We start from the raw sequence: 24,409 nt of genomic DNA on the forward strand, positions 1-24,409 counted from the left end.
TGGCGCCTTGTCTTCACTGTAGCATCACTGTTGCAAATCATGGATTAAGTAGGCTCATTAGATTCGTCTCGCGATTTACAGCCCAACCATGCAAAAAGTTTTATAAATAGACTTCACTTAGCACTTCAAATTAGTAAGATTCCTTTTTACTTTAATGTGTTTATAGTTTTTTTATGTTTATGGGGTAGGAACTAGGACCTTACACTATACACCACGACGGAGAGATAGGACAGTTGTGGCTCGTCCGTGTGAGACATCGAAATTTATTCTGGGGACACAGCTCTGGTCAAATGGCCAGGATTAAAGCTGCGTGGTGCTGAAAGGACTCTGCCTCTGCACGTTTGCTTCAAGAACCCGATGCTCGTGTGCTAGCCAAGCAAGTCGTCAGTCCAGGCCGCTCCAGAATCCGTTGCAGCAAGTAACGGACACCTCACACCCGGCCGGCCCTTTCGGTTCGATCTGATGTGCAGGTGGCGGCACGGCACCGCAGATTGAGCCGAGCGAGCTGCTCTTAATTACTTTGCACATCGCCGTCGCGTGGCCAGCGGCGGCGGGCACGCTACGGCTTGCCGAGAAGGGGACAGGCGAAGGCGTCCCTCCGGTCACGAAGGAAGACGCCGTCGCCGGACGCCGGGCGTGGGAGGTTAGTTGGGGAACGGAGCACGACGCGCCGCCGAGACCTGTCGTTGGACCAAGCGGGGGCGTCCGGCCGGCAGATCCATGGCTCGGTTCGAGCTGGCAGTGGGGCACGCGTGTTGTGTTGGTGTCTTTCGGAAATCCTTGCAGTATAGACGACGAACTTCTTTTGGAAAGTAATGTGTCGTGATTCGTAAGGTCGTAAGGATAAATAAAAGGGTAATGACGTGCAGTTCCTGTTCTTTTTTTCTACATTTTTTATTCGACCATTTATAGTACTATTACATGCCTAGGCGCAGAATTGAACTGCTACAGTATCAAAAAAATGCTGCTCGTGCGGTGTACTCTTGCTTTGGTAGCACTGGTTCAAGGACCACGGCAAAAAAAAAAAAGGCTGTAGCCCGGTGAATTTTGTACGCAGTTCCAAGGAGCTTTGTGTTTGTTGGGTCGACTCGTTCAAGGCATCAACCGACAAAACAAGTTGGGCGAAGAGGCTCAAAGGCCGCCCGGGAGACCAGCGTTTGGCCATGACCTGACCTGGCGTAGTGTAGTGTAGGGCATCCTTTTGCCATTGTCAAAGTACAGCGGGCGGTGACATCACGGCGACTGGCGACATGAGCGCATCCATGTAGGTCCCAAGGAGAGAGATAGATAAATTCCCTTGGGAATTTCCATTTCCCCAAGGAGAGGTGATGGCCATGGTACCCTGCTTGGCCGACGGGACAAAATATATTCCGCTACAATAAAGGCGAAAAGAAATTGCAAGGGAAGATGCTGTGCACTGTTCTTTTAATTCTTTTTTAGAAAATAGAACTCTTTTGTTAAGGCACACCTCACGGGAGAAAGACGCCTCGGAAAAGTTACATGTATTTTCCTTGAAAGAAAAAGGCAAGGCTATACATATCGCAATTTTTTTTGGGGGTCTCAGAGGTGGGACAAAGTAAGAACCAAGAAGTGATCAAAGTTTTTAAGAACGGATGGTCTCTGGGAGCCCTTGGAGAAAACAATACAACTTGAAACTAAGGATCTTCTATCGCCGAGTTTTCTTTCTGCAGATGTCAAATCAGATGGGCGAAAATAGCCTTCAGCACTTTATTTTTCTCTCTCTCTTTGTGGTTCCTTTTCCCTTGCCCTTTCTCTCGATGCTAGTGGAGCATCACGCAAAATGCTTCCCATCGTACGTGTCTACTCACCACCAGGTGCCTTTTCTGGCATCGAAAGGTGGCAAAGCTTCTCCTTTGTAAAAATAATAATGGCAGTGTGGGTGACCATTGCACCTCCCTTTTTATAAATTCAGCAAGTACATGCTGCTTGAAGCCTCCAGATTAAGAATTCAGCAATAATTTTCATACTCACATGCTTGCCTCTTTCTTACATGTATTTCTCTTCTCAAATCTACCCAATGACAGTAAGTAAAAATTGTGCCTACAAATACAAGGGCAACCTTTTGCAAAAAAAAAAAACAAGCGCAACCATGGTGATAGGCGCCTGAAAAGTTTCTCTAGACATTTGGTGCTCGTCAAGATATATTTTTTCAATCATTGTAAAAATTCTCATATTTTTTCTAAAGAAAAGCACCGTTTCCGCAGAGTCATTTGCACGCTGTTGCTGCGAAATTGTCAATCAGTTATCGACACCCATCCTCACATTCTTATTACCTCCTCCTTGCGTTTCCACATATCCCCCAATGAAACAAGTACAAGGTTCCTGCAAACGCATCGGCCACCGTGGTGAAATAGGCACCTGAAAGTTCCATCTAGACACCTGGTGCTCATAAAAAGATCTAAAAAAAACAGTATCGTTTCTGCAGAGAGTCATTTGCACGCTGCTGCTGCTGAATTGTCAATCAGCGATTGGCAGCCGCTGGTGACTGATCGAGCCGCGAAAAACACAAATTCCAAAAATATAAGAAATCTGTGATTAGACCAGTGTAACCTCAATTATAGCTCTGGAAAGGAAGCCATTTAGTTTTTTTAGTTACTCGCGCCGTGTAGCATCTAGCATGGAGCAAAGCATGGGCTCACCGCCGCCCTATCTTCTTTCCCTCGGGAGAGGATCCGCCCGCCGACCGTTGGTGGTCCCGTTCTCCCATCGCCTGCAAGCGGCCACCGATTCTTTCTAGCCCGTCCCTTGCTCGCCGCACCGGCGATCGTCGCCACACCCGCAGGCCAACTTGCACCGCCGCCCCGCCCTGCTCCACGCCTGGCACCCAATTCTCCGCACCATCCGGCTCCGCTCTGCAGCGTCAGTACCACGCTCTGTTTATATTAAGGCCAAGTTTGATTCCCTAGGGTTTAAAATAAACTTCTGTCATATTTGGATGCTAATTACGGTATTAAATATAGATTAATAATAAAATAAATCATATAATTTCTGAACTAATTCGCGAGATGAATCTATTAAACTTAATTAGTTCATAATTAGCTCATGCGATGCTACAATATATATGTGTTAATCATAAAATAATTAGACTTAATAGATTAGTCTCTTGGATAAACCTAATTGTTATCGAAATATTCGATGCCACAGGGCTTATTTTAAGTTCTTAGAATACAAACAATGCTTAAGCAAACCCTGCTCGATTTTTTTTTCGAGCATCAAATCGGAATCCCCCTCGCGCAGATTATTTTGGTGGGATGTGCTCGGCGTTTCGAAGGCATGGAGCCATCGGGCACCTGAGTTTTTGTTGGTCTAGGGTCGTTCGCTCTTCATCATCTCTCTCAACCTTGACGAGTGATTCCTCGATGAGCTAGTTTGGAGTTTGAGGTTGATAGGAAATGGCGTCGACATGGGCATGAAGGATGTTGCCGCAGACAGAGATGGGCTGACCTTGCCCGCGGTGGCGGAGCGTGAGGTAAATTAGGGAGCTGGGGCAATTTGAACTGTACCTTGTGAAAAACCAGAAGGAACAGGGCTCTTGCATGCGGTGCATCGAGCCAGCCAATTTCGCAAAGGGCAGGAGACGGAGGGGCACGGGGTAGCCCAGCTTCACCTCCACTATGTGTTCGCCAGTGCTTGCCCTCCACTCCACTTTCTTCAACTAATACTGTACTAGCTAGTAGAATTTTTTAGAAAGAGAGATCATACACCTTGTATGTCTACCCGGAGCAATTATGTTCGATCCACATCATTCACTCATTTTTTTATTATTGTTCTTTTTCTATATCTTGTTCAATGTTTTTACCATCATGTTCGTGTAGTAACGCTAGACTGTTTTATCATATTTAATTAAGTTGTCATATTTTATTGGACCTACTACGCAACTAGAAATGATGCATGACGTTTTACCATAATTTTATTCGCCGTCGATGTACGATAAAAATGAAAGCTAGGAAATTTCATATGGGATTCATACGATGAACCAAAAATCCTTTTCAAAAGGGACTTCTTTCAGATTTATCTGTCTCATGTAAAATGAACTAAAATTCATCCGTTCCTATTCGCCCGTGCCACATTGCTTCAGTTGCAGCTGCTATCACGCACGCAGAGGATCCTACTCCTGCCATGTGGGATACAAAGGGGCAATTTATTAAAAAAAACAAAAATATATATACTAGCATCCTGAACACTACTCTCACAATGAAACCTGCAGGCAAGTAAGAGCCTGTTTGGCAGAGCTCCGGCTCCTCCAAAAATGGCTCCGGCTCCTCTGGTGGAACGGCTTCTCTGATGGAGTTGGAGCCATTTTGAAAAATGTTTGGCAAAACGGCTTCACCTGCTGTATTGAGGTTGTAAAATGTCTAACTTGCCCTCTCTTTTCCCCCCCTTTTTGATTTTTTCTCTCCCTTTTCTTTTTTCCCCCACGCCTTATCTTCTCCACCCACCTCCCTCCTGCCGCCCACACCTCCTGGTCCTCCTCGCGCAGGCCGCCGGCCGCCGCAGCGAGCTTCGGCCCCACCGGCCGCCGCCCCTCCTCCCTTCCGGCGGCCTGCCCCACCTCCCCTTCGCCGGCGATCTGGGCTCTCTCCGCCCGCCTCGGGCTGCCCCGCCGCCGGCCGCGAGCTCCCTCCGCCGCCTCCCTGCTCCATGCGCCTCCGTCCGCCTCGGGGAACCCGCCGCCGCGAGTTTCCTCCATCGCAGGCCGCCTCGGGGACCCGCCGCCGCGACCTCCCTCCGCCGGCCGCCCCGCCACCGCGAGGTCCCTACGCCGCCGTCCTCCCCGCTGGGCCGCCTAAAGTAGGCCGTCTCGCGGTGGTGCGGCACGCCGCCGCGAGCGCTGCGCTACTGCCCCGTCCGCCTCCGCGTGCGCCGAGCCTTGCTCCCACCGTCCACTTCCCTCGGAGGACAAGAGTGTCAACGGACAGCAGGTGCCGTGTGGAGCTACCTTTTCCCGGCTCCGCCTCGTGCGTGGAAGCCACGAGGGGCTTCAGGTGCAGCTCCCGACGTAGAGCGGCTGCGAAATCACCGTTTGGCAGGACTCCGGCTGGAGCCGGTTTTGGAGCCGGAGCCGGAGCCGGAGCCTTACAAGAGCGCCTAAACACAGCGCACACCGGCACACCGCCGTCTCGCGAACCAAAAGTTCAAAACCGCACCCCGAAAATCGCCATCCACCGGAAAAAGCCTCCACCCAATACCCCCCTCGCCGAAACTCGCCGCCGCCTCCAGCCGCCTCGCCTTCCGCCTCCGCACCGGCGCACCGGCTCCGCCGCCGCCGCCATCGCCCAGGCCTTCGCGTGCCGCACCTCTCTTCGTTGGCTGCCGGCCTCCGCGGTACCAACCAACTTCCCTGCTGTTCGCCAGTTCGCACGCACCGAACCCCGGGCCATGTCTTTACTGATGCCTCGTTTTTCTCGCCCTGCAGCGGCGGCCGGAGCAGGCTAGGGTACCGGCGGCCCCCGGCCCCCTTCTCGGTCGAGCTGGAGGACACGCGCAGCAGCCCCGGGTTCTTCTGCGGCGAGCTGTGGTGTGGCCTCATGGAGCCCAAGGGCGAGCCGGGCCAGAAGCGTATCCTTCCTTGTCATCTCGCGCCCCGTCCAGCGAGAGGAGAGGGGGATCCGATGGATGGATTTCGTGGCGTTCATGTGTTTGCTGTTGGTGCTTTTGCGTGCTTTCTGTTGGATCAATAAAATTTCTGGAACTGTTTTGATGTGGAGTGCTGGAGAATTTTGGCGTTCCCCTTGCTATTGAACTTCATTGTTGCCCTCCTAAAATGCTTTTGCGTTAGTCCGGCTTCTGGGAAACAAAGAAGAGGAGCATCTCAACCCGGGGGTGCCCTATTGGATCACCGTTTGCAAGAACTTATCGCCGAATTGTCTGTGCAGTTTTTTCTTTTTCATGACCTAGCTCTGTAGAATTTTGATCAAAACTTTTGATCCGTTTTAAATTTGATCTTGACAGTTGACATTACTGAGCCTTTCGGTTCCATTTGTTATCATTACCAGTTCAGTAATATATACTATTATTAGGTGCCCTTCATTATTGGGGTTTGAGAGATAGTGAGAGCTGAGCCAACTCCCATTTATCTGACAGGTACACCAATAATATGGTGCCTGCACTGAAGGATTCCGGTATATTGTTTAGGCTAGTGGTGCATGTATCAGTCCCTCAAATCTAGCTCAATCGGAGTTCCCTTGCTGCCCTTGTTTGTGATATAGAAATTAAATTATCTGTACTTTAATCAATTTATTTGTATATTTATTTTTAGATCTGTCCACACGATGAGTTGATGGAGGACAATTATTAACTGCACAATATCAGCCTGGTGTTATGTTTGTGGGTCATTATGGTGTGGTTGGCTTATTTTATTGGCCACTCGTGGACAATGACCCTTAGAAGTATATATTCTGTTTGCAACCCTTGACTTTTCTATCATCCAGCTATCGAAGAAGCAATGGACAGCTTGAAGATTGATGCTAGCACGAAGGCAAGCAATGTCAACTTGGTGAGATTCTCATTCCTATACACAATAATCTTGCTTATCTTAGCGTATAAGGAATGCCTTTATTTTCTTCTGTGCCCTGTGGTTGGTTAGTTGTGCTATATCTACCATCTTGTTGATGCCTTTCATCTTCAACCCTTGTAGCCTGCTAAGAAAGACGCAAGTTCTTCTGATGCAGTATCTTGCATTTCCTCGGGCGATGCAGCTAGTACTGTGAAGGAAAGCGAAATGAACCAAGAAGCTTCTACTGGGGACCAAGGGATGTATTACTACGGGTATTACTATCCTGGTGCGTAAACCAGTATCATGATCTGAAGATAAAAAAAAACAATGTCCATTCATTTGGCAATTTGATTTTTTGTGCAGGCTCATATGGAGGATGGGATGAAAATGGCTACTTTGTTGGTTATAATGGTCTAGAGATGCACCCAGCAGTAAGTTATAATAATTTTGTACTCCCTCAATCCCAAATTACAATTCATTTTGGCCTTTTTAGATACATAGTTTTTGCTATGCATCTAGACATAGTGTAGAACTGTAGATCTAGGTGCATATCAAAATATATGTATCTAGAAAAGCTGAAACAAATTGTAATTTGGGACAGAGGTAGTACTTCATAAAGTGTTAGATATGCCTTTCCTATAGCTGTCACTAGTGGTCCTATCTAAATCAAAACAGTGGTGCACTTTGTGCGTCTCTATGGTGCTGTGGTGGTACCAAGAAGCTTTGCACCTGTTGGCTGTCATCTTTTATTTGCCATGTTTGGGAAAGTGGCCTACTATTTTTTGAATGCCCTTTATTTATTCTTCTATTGTTGTCCTTGTTCCAAAAATCTCTATGCAAGTTGTGTTAAATATTTTTTTTAATCTTTATGCCAGTTGCCATTTCACTACATGTGTTCATGACCTCATGACTCGTGTTGTAGTGCTCGAGATAAATAAAGCTGAATCATTGCCGGTGAATGGGTATACCTATTAGTGAGGATTCGTCTTTTTAGTTGCGGGCATGCTGTACAAGAATTTATGGTCAAGGTCCTTGTATATACTTCAAATTGATCTTAAACGATGAAGTGTAAATTATGAAAGTGATGTTTGGATGAATTGTTGCTGTATTTGAGTTCCTTATCATCTATTTTAGTAGTGCCCTCATTTCTAGCTTGAAGGTTTTTTGAAGCTGTTAAAGCTGACAGAATGCAAGGGAACTTCTTTTACATCTGCTTCATGTTCCATTTCAGGTTGTTCAAGGTGATAACGGGTCATATTTGTGCTATCTCCCAGGGTATGAAAATGGATATGCTTCTTATAGTCCGGTTGTTCCTGGTGGCGTTACTAGTGCGGATGGTCAATATGTCAGCAAAGAGCCATATTATCCTACTGCAATTCCAATGCCAGATCCCAGCACACCTGGCATTTTTGCTCAACCAATTGCTTATGGACCTGAACTAGTCCCTGCATACTCATGGGACCCTTCTTTTGTTCTTCTGGATGGGGTTCAGGGACATCCAGTTGGTGTGCATCAAACAAATTATGCTGCAAGACCAAAGCATTCTTCTAATAAGCATGGTGTTCCTTCTTCCAAAGCTGCCCGCAGTGCAAAAGCTGCTCCAGAAACTATCAAGGGATCATCATCGGCTCTAGAACCTTTACCAAATTCTGCTAATAGCAACCCATTATCAAAGGGTGCAAATAAGGTATTTGAAAATTCCTATAAGGCATAGATCTTGGCTCTTGACCCATAAAGGTGGGAAACTTAATTTGACATACTTGATCTCATGCTAGGCATCTGGTGCTTCCATAACAAAAGGATATCTTCCATCTAGCAAGTTTGTGACACATAATAATAACCAAGGAAAAAGCAGTGTTTATCAAAACAAAGGCATCAATGTGAAAGAAAGTGGTAGAAGCTGGACCAACAGTGACAAGCTTAAGACAAGAAGTAAGCTAAATGGACATGGTGATTCTGACATATCTAATGAGAATAGCCACACTGATGACTCAAGACACAGTTTAAGCCCTCGAGGTGATGCTGTTGGATTGTCAAGTACTGGAGATGCTAACAATACCATACCTTCACCTGTCGCAATAAGCAAAAATGCATATAATCTTCCAGATTTTGTTACAAAGTATGAGCAAGCTCTATTCTTTGTAATTAAATCTTACAGCGAAGACGATATTCACAAGAGTATCAAGTACAATGTCTGGGCAAGTACTCCTAATGGAAATAAAAGACTTGACAATGCCTATAGACTTGCACAGGAAAGGATGGCAGAAAAAGGAACTAAATGTCCTGTTTTCCTTTTCTTCTCTGTAAGTTACATACTACTAATTGTTCCTAGGGAATTATTTTCTCATAACATCACCATGAATCTCAGAGTGGTGCATTTCCCTGTGGTATCCAGACCTTGGTTCTAATTCAGTGTAGCTGACTGTTGTTCTGGCACTCAATTTCACATAGGAACTGCATAACAGGAAGGCATTTTATTTTCTAATTTTTCTATTTCCTTTAAAATAACAGAAAATATAGTAAATATTGCACAAGTAGATGCCATTTGGTTTCTTTGTTCCATGTTGCTTTAGACTTTTGTTGCAGTAATCATTACAGGTTTCTCCAACCTTATGATTAAACTATCTGATAAAACTTTTAGTGGCAAATAATGAGTTGCATATCTGAGCGCCCCCTTTATGAGAAGGGCAACATTTATTTTCCTTTTGACCTGTTATATTAACCAATAAATTGTTATGGTCAGGTTAATGCCAGTGGTCAGTTTTGTGGTGTGGCTGAGATGGTTGGTGCAGTAGATTTTAACAGGAACATGAACTTCTGGCAACAGGACAAGTGGAATGGTTTCTTTTCAGTAAAATGGCACATTATCAAGGATGTGCCTAATCCACAATTTCGCCACATAATTTTGGAGAATAATGAGAACAAACCTGTGACAAATAGCAGGGACACACAAGAGGTATGCCTTCCAATATCTAAAAAGAGTTTCTTGGGTTTTTTTTTATAGGTTAGAGAGCTTTGTAAGTTATTTTTTTTTGTTTCATGAGAACATGTCAAGAAATTCGTGTGTATAAGATTTCATGCTACTGCCCATGTGGTTGCTGTTGAAACAACCTTGTAAGTTATTTTTTTTTGTTTCGTGAGAAATGTCAAGAAATTCGTGTGTATTAGATTTCATGCTACTGCCCATGTGGTTCTCCTTGCTGTTGAAACAACCAATCCTATTTGTGCTCTGCATGATGAATGACTCATTTGCTTCTATGATCTGAATGATAGTCCTTCATTATCACTTTCTCTTGATTCTGCTTTTTGTATAAAATGAATGACAATATTTTTATAAGCATCACAGCCTCTTTTAGTTTTTTTTTCTGTTTTCTTCTTTGGTTTCTCTGTTTCATTAATCAGTTATGGTGTTCTATTCTAGTTTAAATATGTTTTTCTCGTACTATAAAAATGATATTTTACTTTATTTTAACCTGTATAATCATGTATGCATTTCCAATTCAGGTCAAATTTCCACAAGGTACAGAGATGTTGAACATTTTCAAGAACTTCTCATGTAAAACATCAATATTGGACGACTTTGACTTCTACGAAAATCGGCAGAAAGTAATGCAGGACAGAAGGGGCAAGCCACTTGCTTCATCATTTGATCACCCATTGGTATGTACTCCACAGTACAAACTCCATATATATCACTACATTTATCCTCTCTGTTTGTATGGCTCTATTATCTGTTCATATGCATTTTGTGACAATAAAGCAAATGGTTTTACCTGTTCAATAAAAATGGCAATGCTATACCTCATGGGTTATGATTGATGGAAGGGTATTGCAATTAAGATCGGCTGGCTTGTGGTGACAGAAGATTTTAGTTCCATATGTTATTCTCTGCAATAATAGTAATTTGTCATCTGCATTAACATTGACAAAAGGTGGTCATTTGTTCTCATTGATGTTTATTCTCTGTGCAGGCAAAAGCTGAAATATCTGCAGAAATTAAAAAGCAAACACAATTGATAAGTGGCACACAGCTTGATAGAACTAAGAGTAATGAGGGGCAGGGCAGTACTGTTGGTATGGCACCTGATACAACCAAGAAAAATGAGGAGCAGAGCAACAATGTTGCAGAAGTACTTGATGTTGTCCAGAGTAATAAGGAGCTACCCAGCAAGGTTGCAACAGAAGGATGATGACTGTTTGAGCTACTTGATCTGGGGAAAATGAGATAGCCTCTGAAATTGACTTCAACCTGAAACGATAAGTTTGATGTGCGTAATGTCGAAAAACAATCATTCTGCAAGGTTCTTTTCCATTTTCTCATGCCAGCGGAAAAGGAAAAAGGTGAAGCCATGAAACTGTTTTCCCACGAGAAACATTCGATGACTGGGAAAAAGGTTCCGGGACATTTGGTTCAGGCCCTCAGTGCCCAGGCATTAGAGCGCCCTCCTTGTCTATTTTTTCATCTGGGAGGGCACTTTCTTTTCTTCTGTTGAATCTTTTTCTCCTCCTTCCTATTAAGCTGCTAAGGTTTTGCCAAGGAATTTGTGCTGTGGTTCAAAGAAGCTAGTTTGCCTCACGGCCGGGTGTTTCTTAGGGTATGTTGATGTGTGGGTTGCCCTCTAGAATGTGGCATATGTTGGATGTTTTCTTTTAGAATCCGTGTCCTTGTTCTAAAAAAACTGACATAGAAAAGGGGGAAAAAAAGGAAAAAAGGGGTATACTGTGAGAGATTAGGAATTGCTTGCTAGAATTACAATGGCTTCATATTGTGTTACTGTTTCTTCCATTATCAAGAAAAGGGACAAAAAGAATTGAAAAGGCGTTGATGTGCGCAGCCCGTTACGGGCCTTTCATTCTCGCTTAGTTCTTTCTGGGCGAATTGGGTGTTTGATTCAGACGTCTGTGGCTGGCCTTCGTCGCGTCGTGATGGGTGGATATGTATAAAGCTGCCGCGCACTTTCCTGAATGATTTCGACGGATTGTGTACTGACATCCAGTCCTTTCGGAAAGGGACTTGCTATCTGATTCTGCGTACAGGTGGCGTATTGTATAAAGAATTAAAGATCACTTCATCAGTGTTACTGTCTTTTGTAGTGCTGAGAAGTGAGAAAACTTTTATTCTATGATTCAGTTTGCTATGGGGTAGTGCGGCCTTTTCTGAGTCGTCTGTTTGCTTTCTCTCCCGTCTGAAACACGAAGAGTTTGGTGTTGCAGCCCTCACATTGCTCAATCTGAGAAGCGCTAGCTTCATTTGCCTGCTTACCGCTTACGTTGTGGAACTTATTTTACAATCGGAGTCTTTGGCAGAACGGATTCACACGATTCCTCTTCTTCTTTTTAAGGCAATGCTTCTGTTGTTTTTCCCAGTCTTCACTCTTCACTCGAAGTACAGCCGGGAAGAATCAGTTAAAAGAAACGCGCGGTTTCTTTTGTCTAAGTTGGCCAAAGTTGGGCTAAGTGACAATTTGATCGCCGAAACTGTTAACTTGAAATCAGTCAATAGGATAAGGTGTCAGCCCAGCCCATCGTGCGGGCTGCAAACTCCAAATCCATCGCCTGAAGAAAAATCAGTTGGCCTTGGGGCATTTTCTTTCGCATATTTGGCCTAACAATGCAGTGTGGCTGTTAGTGCATTCTATTTCCGGCCACCGATTCGCATTAAATTTTTTCGTACAGTTGGTCTGTGGGCTTGCATGCAACATGGTGGATTTATTTTTCTTGCACGGAATCCAATGTGGGAGATGTTAGGCGAATCATGTGCATGCACAGCTTGCATGCAGCACGCATAATTTATTTTCTTTCTCACTGCATGTTTATTTTTATGAGAACATGCAAGCTGCAACATGCCAGACGGTATGATCTTTTTTCTTCTCATTTATTTTAATTTTCTTTCTATGCTGTCCTTCACTGTTTTCATTTTTTACTTTTAGTCTTTCCGTGGATAATATTTTTGGCATGTATCATATCTTTATTTTTTTCTCCCCTTTTATTTTATTTTTCTTCTTCTTTTCTAATATTTTTATTTTCTATCTTTCTTTTTCTTTCATTATTTTTTTTTATTTTTTGAAGGATCGATGATAGGGATCGATGAAGTAACTAGGCTTATACACATGCATACATGATGATGCTGCCTATCGCTAACAAGATGTTTTCTTTTGCTTGCTAGCTGATTGCTACGTGCTGTACAAGGCAATGGAAGGTTCACATTTATAAGCGATTCATACTCAATGTCTACTAATTTATTTGTATTGTAGAGTTAATAGTTGATGTGTTAAATAATTTATTTATTTTATATACTATTTATTTAGCATGTGTGCATATGCTTATAGGAATACTTTCTGCAATGTATTTGTTTTTTCTTCATGTAAAATTATCTGTCTGCGTGTAAATAATCTGTTTGAAATGCTAAATTATTTGTTCTCTATGTAGAGTAAATTGTTCGGGGATGTTGATCTATTTGTTCGTGATATTCATTTTCATTATTTAGCCTATACAATTAAATGTTCGTGATATTTAATATTTTGTTCGTGGTACATTATTATTTGTTCGTTATGTTTAATTTTTTGTTCGTAAAAATATTTATTTGTTTGTATTGTTAAAATATTTGTTCCCCGTAGTTGAAACTAATTTTTTAATATTTAAAAAATATATTTTTAAAAAAATATGCAAACATAGGCAAGTGTGGTCTTATTTTGAAGATGTTGTCATAAGAAAGATAATGATGTAATTAAAATTTAATTTGGATGCTCGGTTTAATAGTTATAACTTTTTTAATCTTAGATTAGTTGTCTATTTTTGCATGCATAGATGCTCTTCTATTTAACCGGTGGTATACCCACAAATTTGATTGGATCTGCACGTGAAAATTGATAACGAGGCTTAATTGCAAACCAATCAATCCCCACACTCGGTCCAGCAGTCCAGCGGTGGGAAACAGTCCACTTTAGGCGATGGTTACCGTAATCATCACCTGAAGCGATGTATAGCCGCGTCCGGGGGAGGGGGAGGAACAGGGTCTATCTCCTATTTATGGGCCTGAACCTGAACGATTTAGAACCGGCGATCCCCCGAAACCAAAGAAAGAATTTCAGCCTTCGGGTATGTATGTTGTTAACTCTTCGGACCAAAAAAAAAAAAAAAACTCTTCGGACCAAAACTAGTGGCAAATCTGAGAATGCTTGGCTTGCGTTGGTTTGTCCACAGCCATCTGTTACTAAGTTGATAGAAGGAACAAGTTGATTGTCGGTGAACTTTTGGATTGTGAAACAACGTCCACAGGCGCATTCTCTGTCACTATATACACGTACGAGGTCTCTGAAAATAAACGCGATTTTTCTTAGCTTCAACTGAACTACGCCCCCCCTTCCCCGTGCCTCGGTTTCAGTCCAAGTCCCAACAAAGTCGAGCGGTCGGCGGTGCACATCAGCAGGCCACGCCAGCAACAGCAGCAATGTAATGTACACGGATGAGGACGAGGATGAATGGGTGATGACGTTTTGCCGATTAAGAAAAACTTTCGTGGCGCGCCCTCGGGCACAAAAACCACGCGACGCGAGCGTCGCAAACTCCTCGGCGAGGCTGCGCGCGTCAGCTGATGGATGCTTCTCCCGTGTCTCATTCCCGTCCCGTCGGCGCCACGCGCGCGCGCTCGATCGCGGCCTCGAAGCCGGGACGTGACAAGGGCGACGACGAGCTCCCTGTCCCTGGTCCCTCGGTCTTGGGCTCCTGGCGCTGCTGCTCCTCGCCGGCTCGTCCCACGGCACTTAGGTGGACAAGCACCCTCCTAATTTTTTTAAACTGCGTCCGCCAGTGGCCGTAAGTATAGCATCCAGGCCAGATATCCTCCGAGAATTTGATCTTTTGCCAAGTTTTGCCACTTGGGCAGCCCACGTAACCCTTTTCCAAAAACATTAGGGCTATTTGTGCTGTACTTAAAAATCTGTTCTATTACTAGCTGCTCCCACAGCAGATCCCGACCATCACACATTCACACTATAGATGAGTGGTTCTGTAATCATCAAAACTGCTCCAAATGCAATATATATGCCATGTGTGTGAGTTAAATAATTCGGATGGGCCATTTATGAACTTACTAAAGGACAAGCCGTATAGGAATAGTAGCTAAACAAGTTTTAAAAGGACCAGCCTCTAGCGAGGACAAGACGCTCTTCATGTGCATTTTTGGATTGTCGAGTTTGAGACATCAGATAGATCACATGGCCTTTTGGTTGAGATACAAGACTGCAATTTCCTTTAACGACAAACAAGATCACTGTTTTCCTTTGAGGTAATGGCCTAGGCACCTAATGGATTAGAAGAAACATATTACAAATTTTATGCGTCTTATTTTAGAATAGTAGTGACAGTGTACCTAGCCGTGTAGATATACTAGTAGTTTTTTTTTTGATAGGAGATATACTAGCAGTTGAACTCTACATACCTATAGATAAGACTAGCGAAAGCAACAATCGACTTCAGTTGCAGCAACCAGGAGTCTCTAGCTTACCGAGTGGAAACTTCACAAAATCTTTTGATTTTACTAATCAACATGGGAAAATACCAAGGAAAAACAGATATATATTCGTCAGAGTAGTATACATCCGGCCACAAAAATTATATTTTGGATTGCATGCATTCACCGCTTTTTTAAAATCAAACCATCAATCTCCTTTTGAATTTCTTTTATTTAACTTTTAAAGTAAGGCTGTGCAGTTAGATTGTCTCCTCAAAATAACATCACAAATATGCTACATTTTACAAATATTCTGATATTAGTGCTTAGCGGTCAAAGTAATGTGTTGGTGGCTTTGCTTATGTCAAAAGCTGACACTCTCTTTTATGACAAGACTCGAGTACCATTTAAAATTTAACCCCAAAGCACAAAAATGCCGCAGAAAACAGAAAAGAAAATTTTTACGTGTCAACCATAACTTTGTACCTTTTCATCCCTTCCCTTCCCTTCCCTTCCACTTTTGACTTACCGTCATATTTCCTCTCATCTTAGTTACTCTCAGTATATATTGAATTTAAACATCAGTACAGAGGTATAGTTGAGAATATAAATCATTCTTTTTTTAATAAAATAAAGTAAGCCAATGAACATTCAAGTTTTTTTTTGCTAAACTTGTAGTTCCCGACGGTCAAATAACGAAAGTCCGTTGCAAAGTTGAGGGGCCAAAAATCAAAGTTCCGAATTATCTAAGATCATCATGACAACACTATCACCTATACTCCTTACCATTGGTGAATGCTGATCAGTTTGCCTTGCCATCATTCACCTCAAGCTTTGAGGTTTATTGAAGTACTATAGCTGCAATGATCTAGTGCACCAGCACAACCAAGCAAGAAGGCCGGCGAGAGGATGCACACGAATTTGCCGAGAGCAATAACAAAACATATCACTGGAAAATTAATTAAACCCCATCCAAACAAACGTGCCCCCGTTTATTCCGCTCCCACTATTTGCTTGATCCCCCCCATTACCCACGAAAAGTTCGTAATCGCCTCGCCTCCCCTTTAAAAAGAGCAGCTAATCTCACGCAAATCACCCGCACTCATCTCACTTAAATACTCCCCACCACCGCACAAACGCCCAACGCTCACAACCAAATTCCCTCGCCAATGCCCACCACCACCATTGCCACTCCATCCTCGCTTCTCGACATGCCGGCGCCGTCGTCGTTGGACGCCACCGCCAATGGCGCGGCGAGGCGGCGGCGGCGGCTGCTGCTGCTGCTGTGCGCCAACTACGCCGCGCTGCTCGGCGGCTCGGTGGCGTCGAGCCTGCTGTCCCGGTACTACTTCGCGCACGGCGGGCACAGCCGGTGGGTGGCCACGCTAGTGCAGTCGGTCGGGTTCCCGGTCCTGCTGATGCCCGTCTACGCCGGCCGGCCGGCGGCGCAGCCCCGGCCGTTCGCGTGGTTCACGCGGCGGTTGCTCGCCGCGTGCGTCCTCATCGGCGTGCTCATGGGCGTCAACAACCTGCTCTTCTCCTACAGCTCCTCGTACCTGCCCGTGTCCACCTCGTCGCTGCTGCTGTCCACGCAGCTGGCCTTCACGCTCGTGCTCGCCGCCGCCATCGTGCGCCACCCGCTCACCTTCTCTAACCTCAATGCCGTCGTGCTCCTCACGCTCAGCTCCGTGCTGCTCGCGCTCCGGTCGTCCGACTCGGGCGAGCGCCCCGACGGCGGGAGCAGGGCGAGGTACCTGGTCGGCTTCGCGGTCACGCTCGGCGCCGCAGGGCTCTTCGCCGCCTACCTGCCGGTGATGGAGCTGGTGTACCGGAGGGCCGTATCCGGCGGGTTCCGCATGGCGGTGGAGGTTCAGGTGATCATGCAGGCGGCGGCGACCGCCCTGGCGGTGGCCGGGCTGGCCGCGGCCGGCGGGTGGCGGGAGGAGATGGCGCGCTGGGACCTGTCGCCGGCCGCGTACTGGGCGGTGGTGGCCGCGCTGGTGGTGACGTGGCAGGCGTGCTTCATGGGCACCGCGGGCATGGTGTACCTCACGTCGTCGCTGCACAGCGGCGTGTGCATGACCGCCGTGCTGACCGCCAACGTGGTCGGCGGCGTGGTCGTGTTCCGCGACCCGTTCGGGTCGGAGAAGGCCGTGGCCACGGTGCTCTGCGTCTGGGGCTTCTCCTCCTACCTGTACGGGGAGTACAGCACGCAGCAGAAGGCGCAGGAAGGCGACGGCAAGGTGGCGGCCGCGTCCACCACCGGAGGCGGCGCGGACAAGAGCGACGCAAGTGGTGGCGTGGGAGGAGGAGGAGGTGCAGTTGAAACAGTTTGATCGAGAGCTCACTGGCCCTTTTCATTTCTAGAGCACATCGTATATATGAAACGTGGAAATGTGAAGAGGAGGAGAATATTGTGGGGAGGAGGAATGGAGGATCATGCTCATGAAGGGTACATCCGATCCATTAATTGCACAATGCATGCAACATAAACTAGGCATGCAGGGCACAAGAGTCAAATGCTGTGTACATACTACAGTGTTGAACAGTTCATGAGAGAGAGAAAGGTCGTGGTGGTGTTTTGGTGCTTACTTGTTTGTAAGGTTTAAGGTTTAGTAGTGTGGCCATGGAATGGATAGATGGATGGATGAATGGAGCGGTAGCCAGTAGTGGGTTATATACAAATGTTACAAGTACTGCTCCTGTGATGTAGCATAACCAGAGTGATCAACCTAATGAACTGAACTAAGCTTAGTCCTTGACTCAAACTATTCGGTCTCATGTTGTACAGTACTTGTGCATGTGAGCAGTTTATACAGCATAACAAATAATTTATGGCTATGCTTATGCATTATTTGGTTATTTTTGTGAACACCTAAATGATTGTTCATTGTTGGGATGATATTAACCTACTAATTACTATATTTAAAATAACATCTGCTCAAATAGCCTTTTTAAAATGTAGTATATATATATCTTGTAACCCATATATATATATATATATATATATATATATATATATATATATGAGTTTTCATATGAACCGTCTACAGTGCAGTTTACTCAAAAATGTAATTTAATTTTGAAATCAAAGTCTCCGTTGTTTTACTTTTAGGAATCTGCAATAGTTGCACAACTATTATTCACACGAGCAAATTCAAATTTTTATTTAACATTGCTATAGACCCTCACATGACTGCTTAATTTCACATATATTCTTCACATAAAACATGTCGTGTGACATGAGAGTGAGGATAACTCTTTGAGGTATACATCATCATCATCTGGGTGCTCACCAAAGTGGATTGAATCAATTACATAACATCCAAATGTTAAATATATGGCTTATTGGTTGTCCAACTCCATATTAGAAAATGCGGGTGAAGAAAGGGATAGGCGTGAAGCTGTACTGTTTTTTTTTCCTGAGGGGAATAATCATCCTCTGAGATTTAAGTCCACACAAATGAAGGTGGACTATATAGTGCTCATACAGTTAATACTTTACTCACTCAGCCAATCATGCTTCGAGTTATTGGGGTTTGAGAATGCCTCGTGGCAATCATGAAACGGAAAAGCAGAAGCAACACAAAAAGAGAGAGAGAGAGAAAGGCCGATCAAGTGAAGTTGACATTAGCCTATGAATGATGTTACAACTGCAGCAAAATGGCAATTGATGCACGAACATGTGTTTTTATAATAGCAATTGTGCTTGAATAGTGATCATGGTGTATAAAACTAGGTATTGTGTGCATTGTTTAGCTCAGTTGACATGAAGAGAGAGAACAATTTGATATAGGAAAAGTAGCGCTTAGCTACTTGTGGCAAAGGAGAGATGTATGGCTTTTGTTAGAAAGAAAATGTCGAGCCGAGCCAGAATGATGTGTGATGTGGGTGGGAAGTTAGCTTGGTGGTTATGATGTTGGTTCATCATTTTTGTACTAATCAACTTGAAGCGGCGGCAGTGTTATAAACTAATCTCTGGCAGTTACAATAGCACAAACTTTCTACAGAAGACGTGGGTGCACAATAGTACTAATTGCTGAATTTTTTTTAGCTTCGTGTAAAGATTAACTCCTCGATATTGCTGGACTAAGAATGCACCAATCTTTCTGAATGTATTTTCTAAATTTTATTGGATGTCTAGGACGCTACCTAGGGTTAGGAAGGCCACCCATAAAAAAGGAACACGCCAAGTTTGCCAACCCTATCGTGACCTAAAAGGTTGCAACCTTTGTATACTCTGAGGAGCTGTATTAGCAACTCCAAGAGACTCTCTATATCTTTTCTCATTATTAGGAAATAGATATTTTGATAGAAAAATATCTTCCAACTGCTTCTCTAAATGGTTATCGAAATATAGTCATCCTCCATTCCGGATTTCTCGCTAGCCAAAGATAGATAACAAAATGGCTTTCTAGAGTGTACACAAGATATAGAGAGTGGAAACATATAGAAAGTGATTTTTATGCAGAAAGTTCTCCAAATGATAGTATAGAGAGTGAAATTTAGAAAGATTCTTGAAGATGCTCACTAAATAACGTCTAAAGGTACGATGAACAAGACATTTCCTTCATGTGAGCATTGTCTCAAGATAGAAGAGTAAAGTTTCAGAGTAGAAGTGATTTGCAACACAAAATGGAGATAGAAAGAACTGGAAAGATAATAGAGAGGTTATGGCCGGCATGTACTATCGCTAAAAGAATAATTAGTCTTAAATAAAACTCCTACTAAGTTGGATATTTGAACCAAGATATATAGATAGGTTCTACCATAAGGGATCTAACCAATTGAGCTACATGCTTAATTCACACTTGACAATTGATTCACAAAATATGAGATGCATGACTGAGTTCAGAACATCGTAATTCAAGAGCTGCATTGATCCTAAAATTTTGAAATAAACAATGTTTACACTTTTTTTTTTCTAGTGTGGCCAGATTTATGACGGTATAGGTTGATTGAAGCCAGTGTAGACACATAGAGTAAGTGCATTATATTAAAAGACAAACTAGGTTTAGGATGATCACAACATGAACCATACCTAATGTTCTAGGTAAAATAATCTTTTTTGAGATGCTCTGGAATATTTGAACGGCTGACGTGCTCCACCTTGACACACTTTCAATATTTACCTCAGTACCATGTCCCCACCATTATCGAGTCCTTCTTTCTAGCAGTGCTGTCCATCCATATGTTGCCAATTGCCATCATCTAAGATTAATGGCTTCCATTGGATGAGAGAACATACTCCTCAGTCCCAAAAAGACTACATTCTTTTAGAAATTTCAGACACATTACCCATTCTAAGAAATGATCTTGTTACTCCTAATTACTATAGCAATTGTGATTGAAAACCGTATTATTTATTTGATTTTATAGATCCGCACTAAATGCATATGCACTAGAACTAGAAAAAATAGAATATACTATAGGCGTTTGATTGTCTCTACGCACACTTTTGTATACAATTTTTATCTAGTACTTGATATTGCTTTAATTAGATGGATCTTACTATAAGCTAAACTAACTCTTTGTGGGATGAATTGTAAAGTCTAAAATAACAGTCTTAGTGAGTATATAATTATATATCGAGACAACTGGAAGGGAGATATAGCCCCAATTTCACCTTTAATTTTAATGTTCATGAAAATTATTCTGATAACGATTTCCCTTATTAATTTGTTATGGGATGCTCAGAAATCTGAAAAAGTGAGAATGCTTGTGTGGTGAGCAAGTACTTGGCCGAAGAGCTTTATTCCCCACTGCTTGTGTGGATATGATCTTCATAAAGAAATTAAATAATAACACACCTTTCAAAAATGCATATGAAGTGCATTACATATAACCTACTAAAATTTAACAATTTTCGTCTGTGGCTACTCAACCCTTGTTACTATTCACTACTAGAAATAACGCCTTAGGCACCAGTTGAAGAGGTGCTTAGGCACCGGTTTTACAACCGGTACCCCCAAACCGAGACCATTGGCCTCACTCTAGGACACCGGGTTTTTCACCAGGTGCCTTAGACATCCATTGATACCGGTTGGAAAGATCAATCGGTACCAAAGCATTTTTGGCAAACAAAAAATATAAAAGCAGGCATCCTGCTGCCGGCGCTCGGGTCCGGAGCTTCGCCTCGTAGCCGTCGCCGCCGCTTCTGCTGCCGCGCTCGGGCCCGGAGCTCCGCCGCCGAGATCCGCCCTCCTCCCTTGGCCGCCGATATCCGCCCTCCTCTCTTGGCCGTCGCCGCTCCTGCTGCCGCGCTTGGGCCCGCTCAAGCAACCGGGAGGAGGGGAGAGAGAGGAGACAACGTGGCGTGTGCATACGTTGAGGTTGTCGGGGAAGAAGGCCGGGGCGAGGACGCGGCGGTGGAGCGCCCACTTGTCGCTGTGGAGGCTGACGAGGCCGTCGCCCTCGAGCTGCCGGACCACGGGGTGCGCCTCGTAGCGGTCGAACGCGTCCGTGCGCGTCAGGAGGATCTCGCGCACCAGCTCCGGGTCCGCCACCGTCAGCCGCGGCATCGGCCCGAACCAGATCAGGAACATCGGCCCTGCACCGCCGCCATTAATCGATCGATCGATCACCACTCCGGAGCTGGACAAGCAAGCGAATCGTTCGTTACCGTAGATCTTCCTCCAGTAGTGGTAGAAGGCGAGCACCCGGGGGAGCGCGTCGTGCGAGTCCGGCGGCGACATGGGCTTGGCGGCGGCCTCCGCCATGAACGCGACCATCTCCGTGACACAGCCGAGGAGGAGCCGGTACGGCGGGCCCCGCACGCCCTGCCGCGCGAAGTGCGCCTCCAGCCGCCGCGGGCGCCACCAGAGCGAGTCCGCCACTGCCGCTCCGCCGTCGGGGGTAGGCCGCTCCTCGGCCCTGCCCCTCCGCCGCCGGCCCATGCGTGGCGGCGAACTCCAGGAGGCGGCGCGGGTGCTCGCCGGTGCAAGGAGGAGGGGAGGGGGCAGAGCAGGGGAGGGGCCGAAGCAAGGAGGGGCGGCGTGCGTGGGAGAGAGAGGGAGGAAGGAGAGAGTGACCGGGGGGAGAGATGAGAGCTCATCAGGTGCCGACAGTGAGGGAATTTAAAATTTCGCGAGTTGGGAGCACAAGTACCTAACGCATGTATTGGCACCGGGTCATGATTTTACCCGTTGCTAATGTCTGCTCTATGATTTTACCCGTTGCTAATGTCTGCTCTAAAGTCACTGGGTCGTGCCATTACCCGGTGTCATTCATGCATAGTCTAATTGGAACCGGCTCATGGTATTAACCGGTACCTTTGATATTCAATTTTTACCGGTTTCTGACGCGGCGCAACTTTCCGGCGCTTGGCGCAGGCCAAAAGTACCATCTATTGCTACAACCGGTACCAATGTCTAGTATCAGTACCGGTTGCAATATGAGCTGGTAATTTTGGCTTGGACCTTTGGGTTGTTTTCCGGTAGTGATTTTTATCAATAAAAAACCTTGTTACTACTATAGGGAAGCATTGATACTTGTTTATTAGTTGCTTCTGCTAGCGTTTAGTGTATAAGTGAACACTGCTCGTATGTGCCACAAAAGCCTCGAAACAGGCACAAAAGGCAGGCCTAGGGATGACGCCGCCACGAGAATTTGCAGAAATGGACAGCCTCCCTATGTCAAAAAAAGGCCGACTCACTTTGCATTCCAAGTGTGTACTCGCTCACACACGCGCGCATGATAAGGAATTAGTGGTGGGGCCAGCACCAGGTCTTATATAGCATTGACAAATTAAGGGGATGCTCATGAGCTGATTGGTGGCTGGCCTAATCAGGGCAAAAAGATGGCAATTTGTGGGAACATTTTGACTATGCACACTCATGTTGCCCAAGAAATAAGAAAGCCACATCACTCCTGGAATGCTATGTATGTACTTGTGATCCATTTCTCAACGGTTGCCAAGATGATCTGCCTTGTCTCTTTCTATTATACTAGACAGTTGAAGCCTGCCAATATATATTTGTCGTCTCATGTGTATGCCTTGTCACTGTTAGAGTTCTTCTAGCTTCTTGGTGATTCCTGCTCAGTGAAAGGTACCTTAGTTTGTTGACGATATTCACTGACGATCTCTAGTTACCTATAACAACGAAAATTCACCTCAGGGTCTCATATATGGGTTATTAATCATTATTTATCATCCTTAATTTTACTTTAAGTAGTCCCTCGCAAAAAAAAGATTTACTTTAAAGCAGCCCAGCGGCAACCTTTTGCAGATTTGTCAATGCATGTCTGATACGAGAAGAGCTCTTCGGTGGTAGTTATCCATCTTGAGAAAGCTACTAGTTGTTTTTCGCATACAAAGAGCCAGCGCACACGCGTGCTTGTGGCACTAGTATAGTCAGCACTTATCCTACTGTTTCTGAATAGTGCATACACGTTGGAGTGGAAGATGGAAAGCAAAATGTGAAGCTATAGCTAGCTAGCTACATCAGGCTCATGCTTGCGGCCAGTTGCCATTATATATATATATATATATATATATATATATATATATATATATATATATATATATATATATATATATATATATATATATATATATATGTTGTCTACTCTACAAATGGTTATACAAACCAATGAACCATCACATCATATATACTACGAACCCGCCACTGGTGAGTTGGTTCTCACTAAAATAAGTGGGCATACACTTATTATTATTCGTTCAGAATATATTCTTATCTTTAGAATGTGAAGCTGAAAATTTTAGGTTTAGTTCTAGGAGCCTCGCAATGCGGGCGGTTAGACGATCACAAGTTACCAGCATCATTTTTAATTTCCTAAACCATTTTCTCTCATATAGCTAGGCAGAGTCAGAATTCAGAAACAAAATTAGAACTGTTGAAGTATTCAAAACAATTGAACACAAATGATCATAAATAACTCGGAGGCCTAACCTAAACTTCAATTAAGCATGGTCTCGGTGTTGCACATATAACATATAAATATATGTTCCTACTATATATGTGCAACTTACAATTCATTGACCGTGTATATATATATATATATATATATATATATATATATATTCTTTTCATACAAATGCATAAAACGTACACACGGGCTTGCCGCATTGGATGACTAGCATATAACCTTTGGTAACAAAACACTTTAACCAAATAAAAAAAATTCGCATTCCCAAGTTAATATGGTACGGCATGTGTACCTAAATTTTGATAAAAAGATATGTTTCTCTCTTCTATTATAATATTTGTTATTTTTATTGTACTCAGTCCCTGATCTATTGGGAGTTTCCATAACCATTTTTCACCCCTATATCCATATATATTGACGTGGCTATAGTTTACTTCTCTCTTTTCTGTCTGTTGTGTTGTATGATTTTGAGAGCAGAACGTGACCTGTGTGTGATGCCAGCTTCCTCCTCTCATCGCTGTCGAATCTCTCGAATTCCATAGCAGTTGAAT

General features: G+C 44.2%; 2 protein-coding genes across 2 annotated transcripts; both read left to right on the top strand.

The window, feature by feature from the left end:
- The first annotated feature begins 4,937 nt into the window (after window positions 1–4,937).
- LOC120707617 (YTH domain-containing protein ECT2-like) lies at window positions 4,938–11,335 on the top strand. The gene is made up of 10 exons (XM_039992546.1): window positions 4,938–5,346; window positions 5,438–5,580; window positions 6,453–6,517; window positions 6,659–6,803; window positions 6,881–6,948; window positions 7,749–8,204; window positions 8,293–8,820; window positions 9,261–9,473; window positions 10,022–10,177; window positions 10,489–11,335. The coding sequence occupies exons 2-10, from the start codon at window positions 5,550–5,552 to the stop codon at window positions 10,705–10,707; spliced, it is 1,881 nt and encodes a 626-aa protein (XP_039848480.1). The 5' UTR covers window positions 4,938–5,346; window positions 5,438–5,549; the 3' UTR covers window positions 10,708–11,335.
- Window positions 11,336–16,047: 4,712 nt separating this feature from the next.
- Window positions 16,048–17,737, top strand: LOC120707618 (probable purine permease 4). Its single transcript, XM_039992548.1, has one exon. It carries the CDS (start codon window positions 16,139–16,141, stop codon window positions 17,303–17,305), a length of 1,167 nt encoding a protein of 388 aa, XP_039848482.1. The 5' UTR covers window positions 16,048–16,138; the 3' UTR covers window positions 17,306–17,737.
- Window positions 17,738–24,409: the final 6,672 nt, after the last annotated feature.

This window comes from Panicum virgatum, chromosome 5K, assembly GCF_016808335.1.
Source record: "Panicum virgatum strain AP13 chromosome 5K, P.virgatum_v5, whole genome shotgun sequence".
Taxonomy (NCBI): domain Eukaryota; kingdom Viridiplantae; phylum Streptophyta; class Magnoliopsida; order Poales; family Poaceae; genus Panicum; species Panicum virgatum.

Bases quoted from the DNA above. Each gene is read 5' to 3' on its own strand.
- LOC120707618 (XM_039992548.1), top strand. From the start codon at position 16,139: ATGCCCACCACCACCATTGCCACTCCATCCTCGCTTCTCGACATGCCG.
- LOC120707617 (XM_039992546.1), top strand. From the start codon at position 5,550: ATGGAGCCCAAGGGCGAGCCGGGCCAGAAGC. The intron at 6,949-7,748 runs GTAAGTTATAAT...GTTCCATTTCAG, and splicing joins GTCTAGAGATGCACCCAGCA to GTTGTTCAAGGTGATAACGG. The intron at 8,205-8,292 runs GTATTTGAAAAT...ATCTCATGCTAG, and splicing joins TATCAAAGGGTGCAAATAAG to GCATCTGGTGCTTCCATAAC.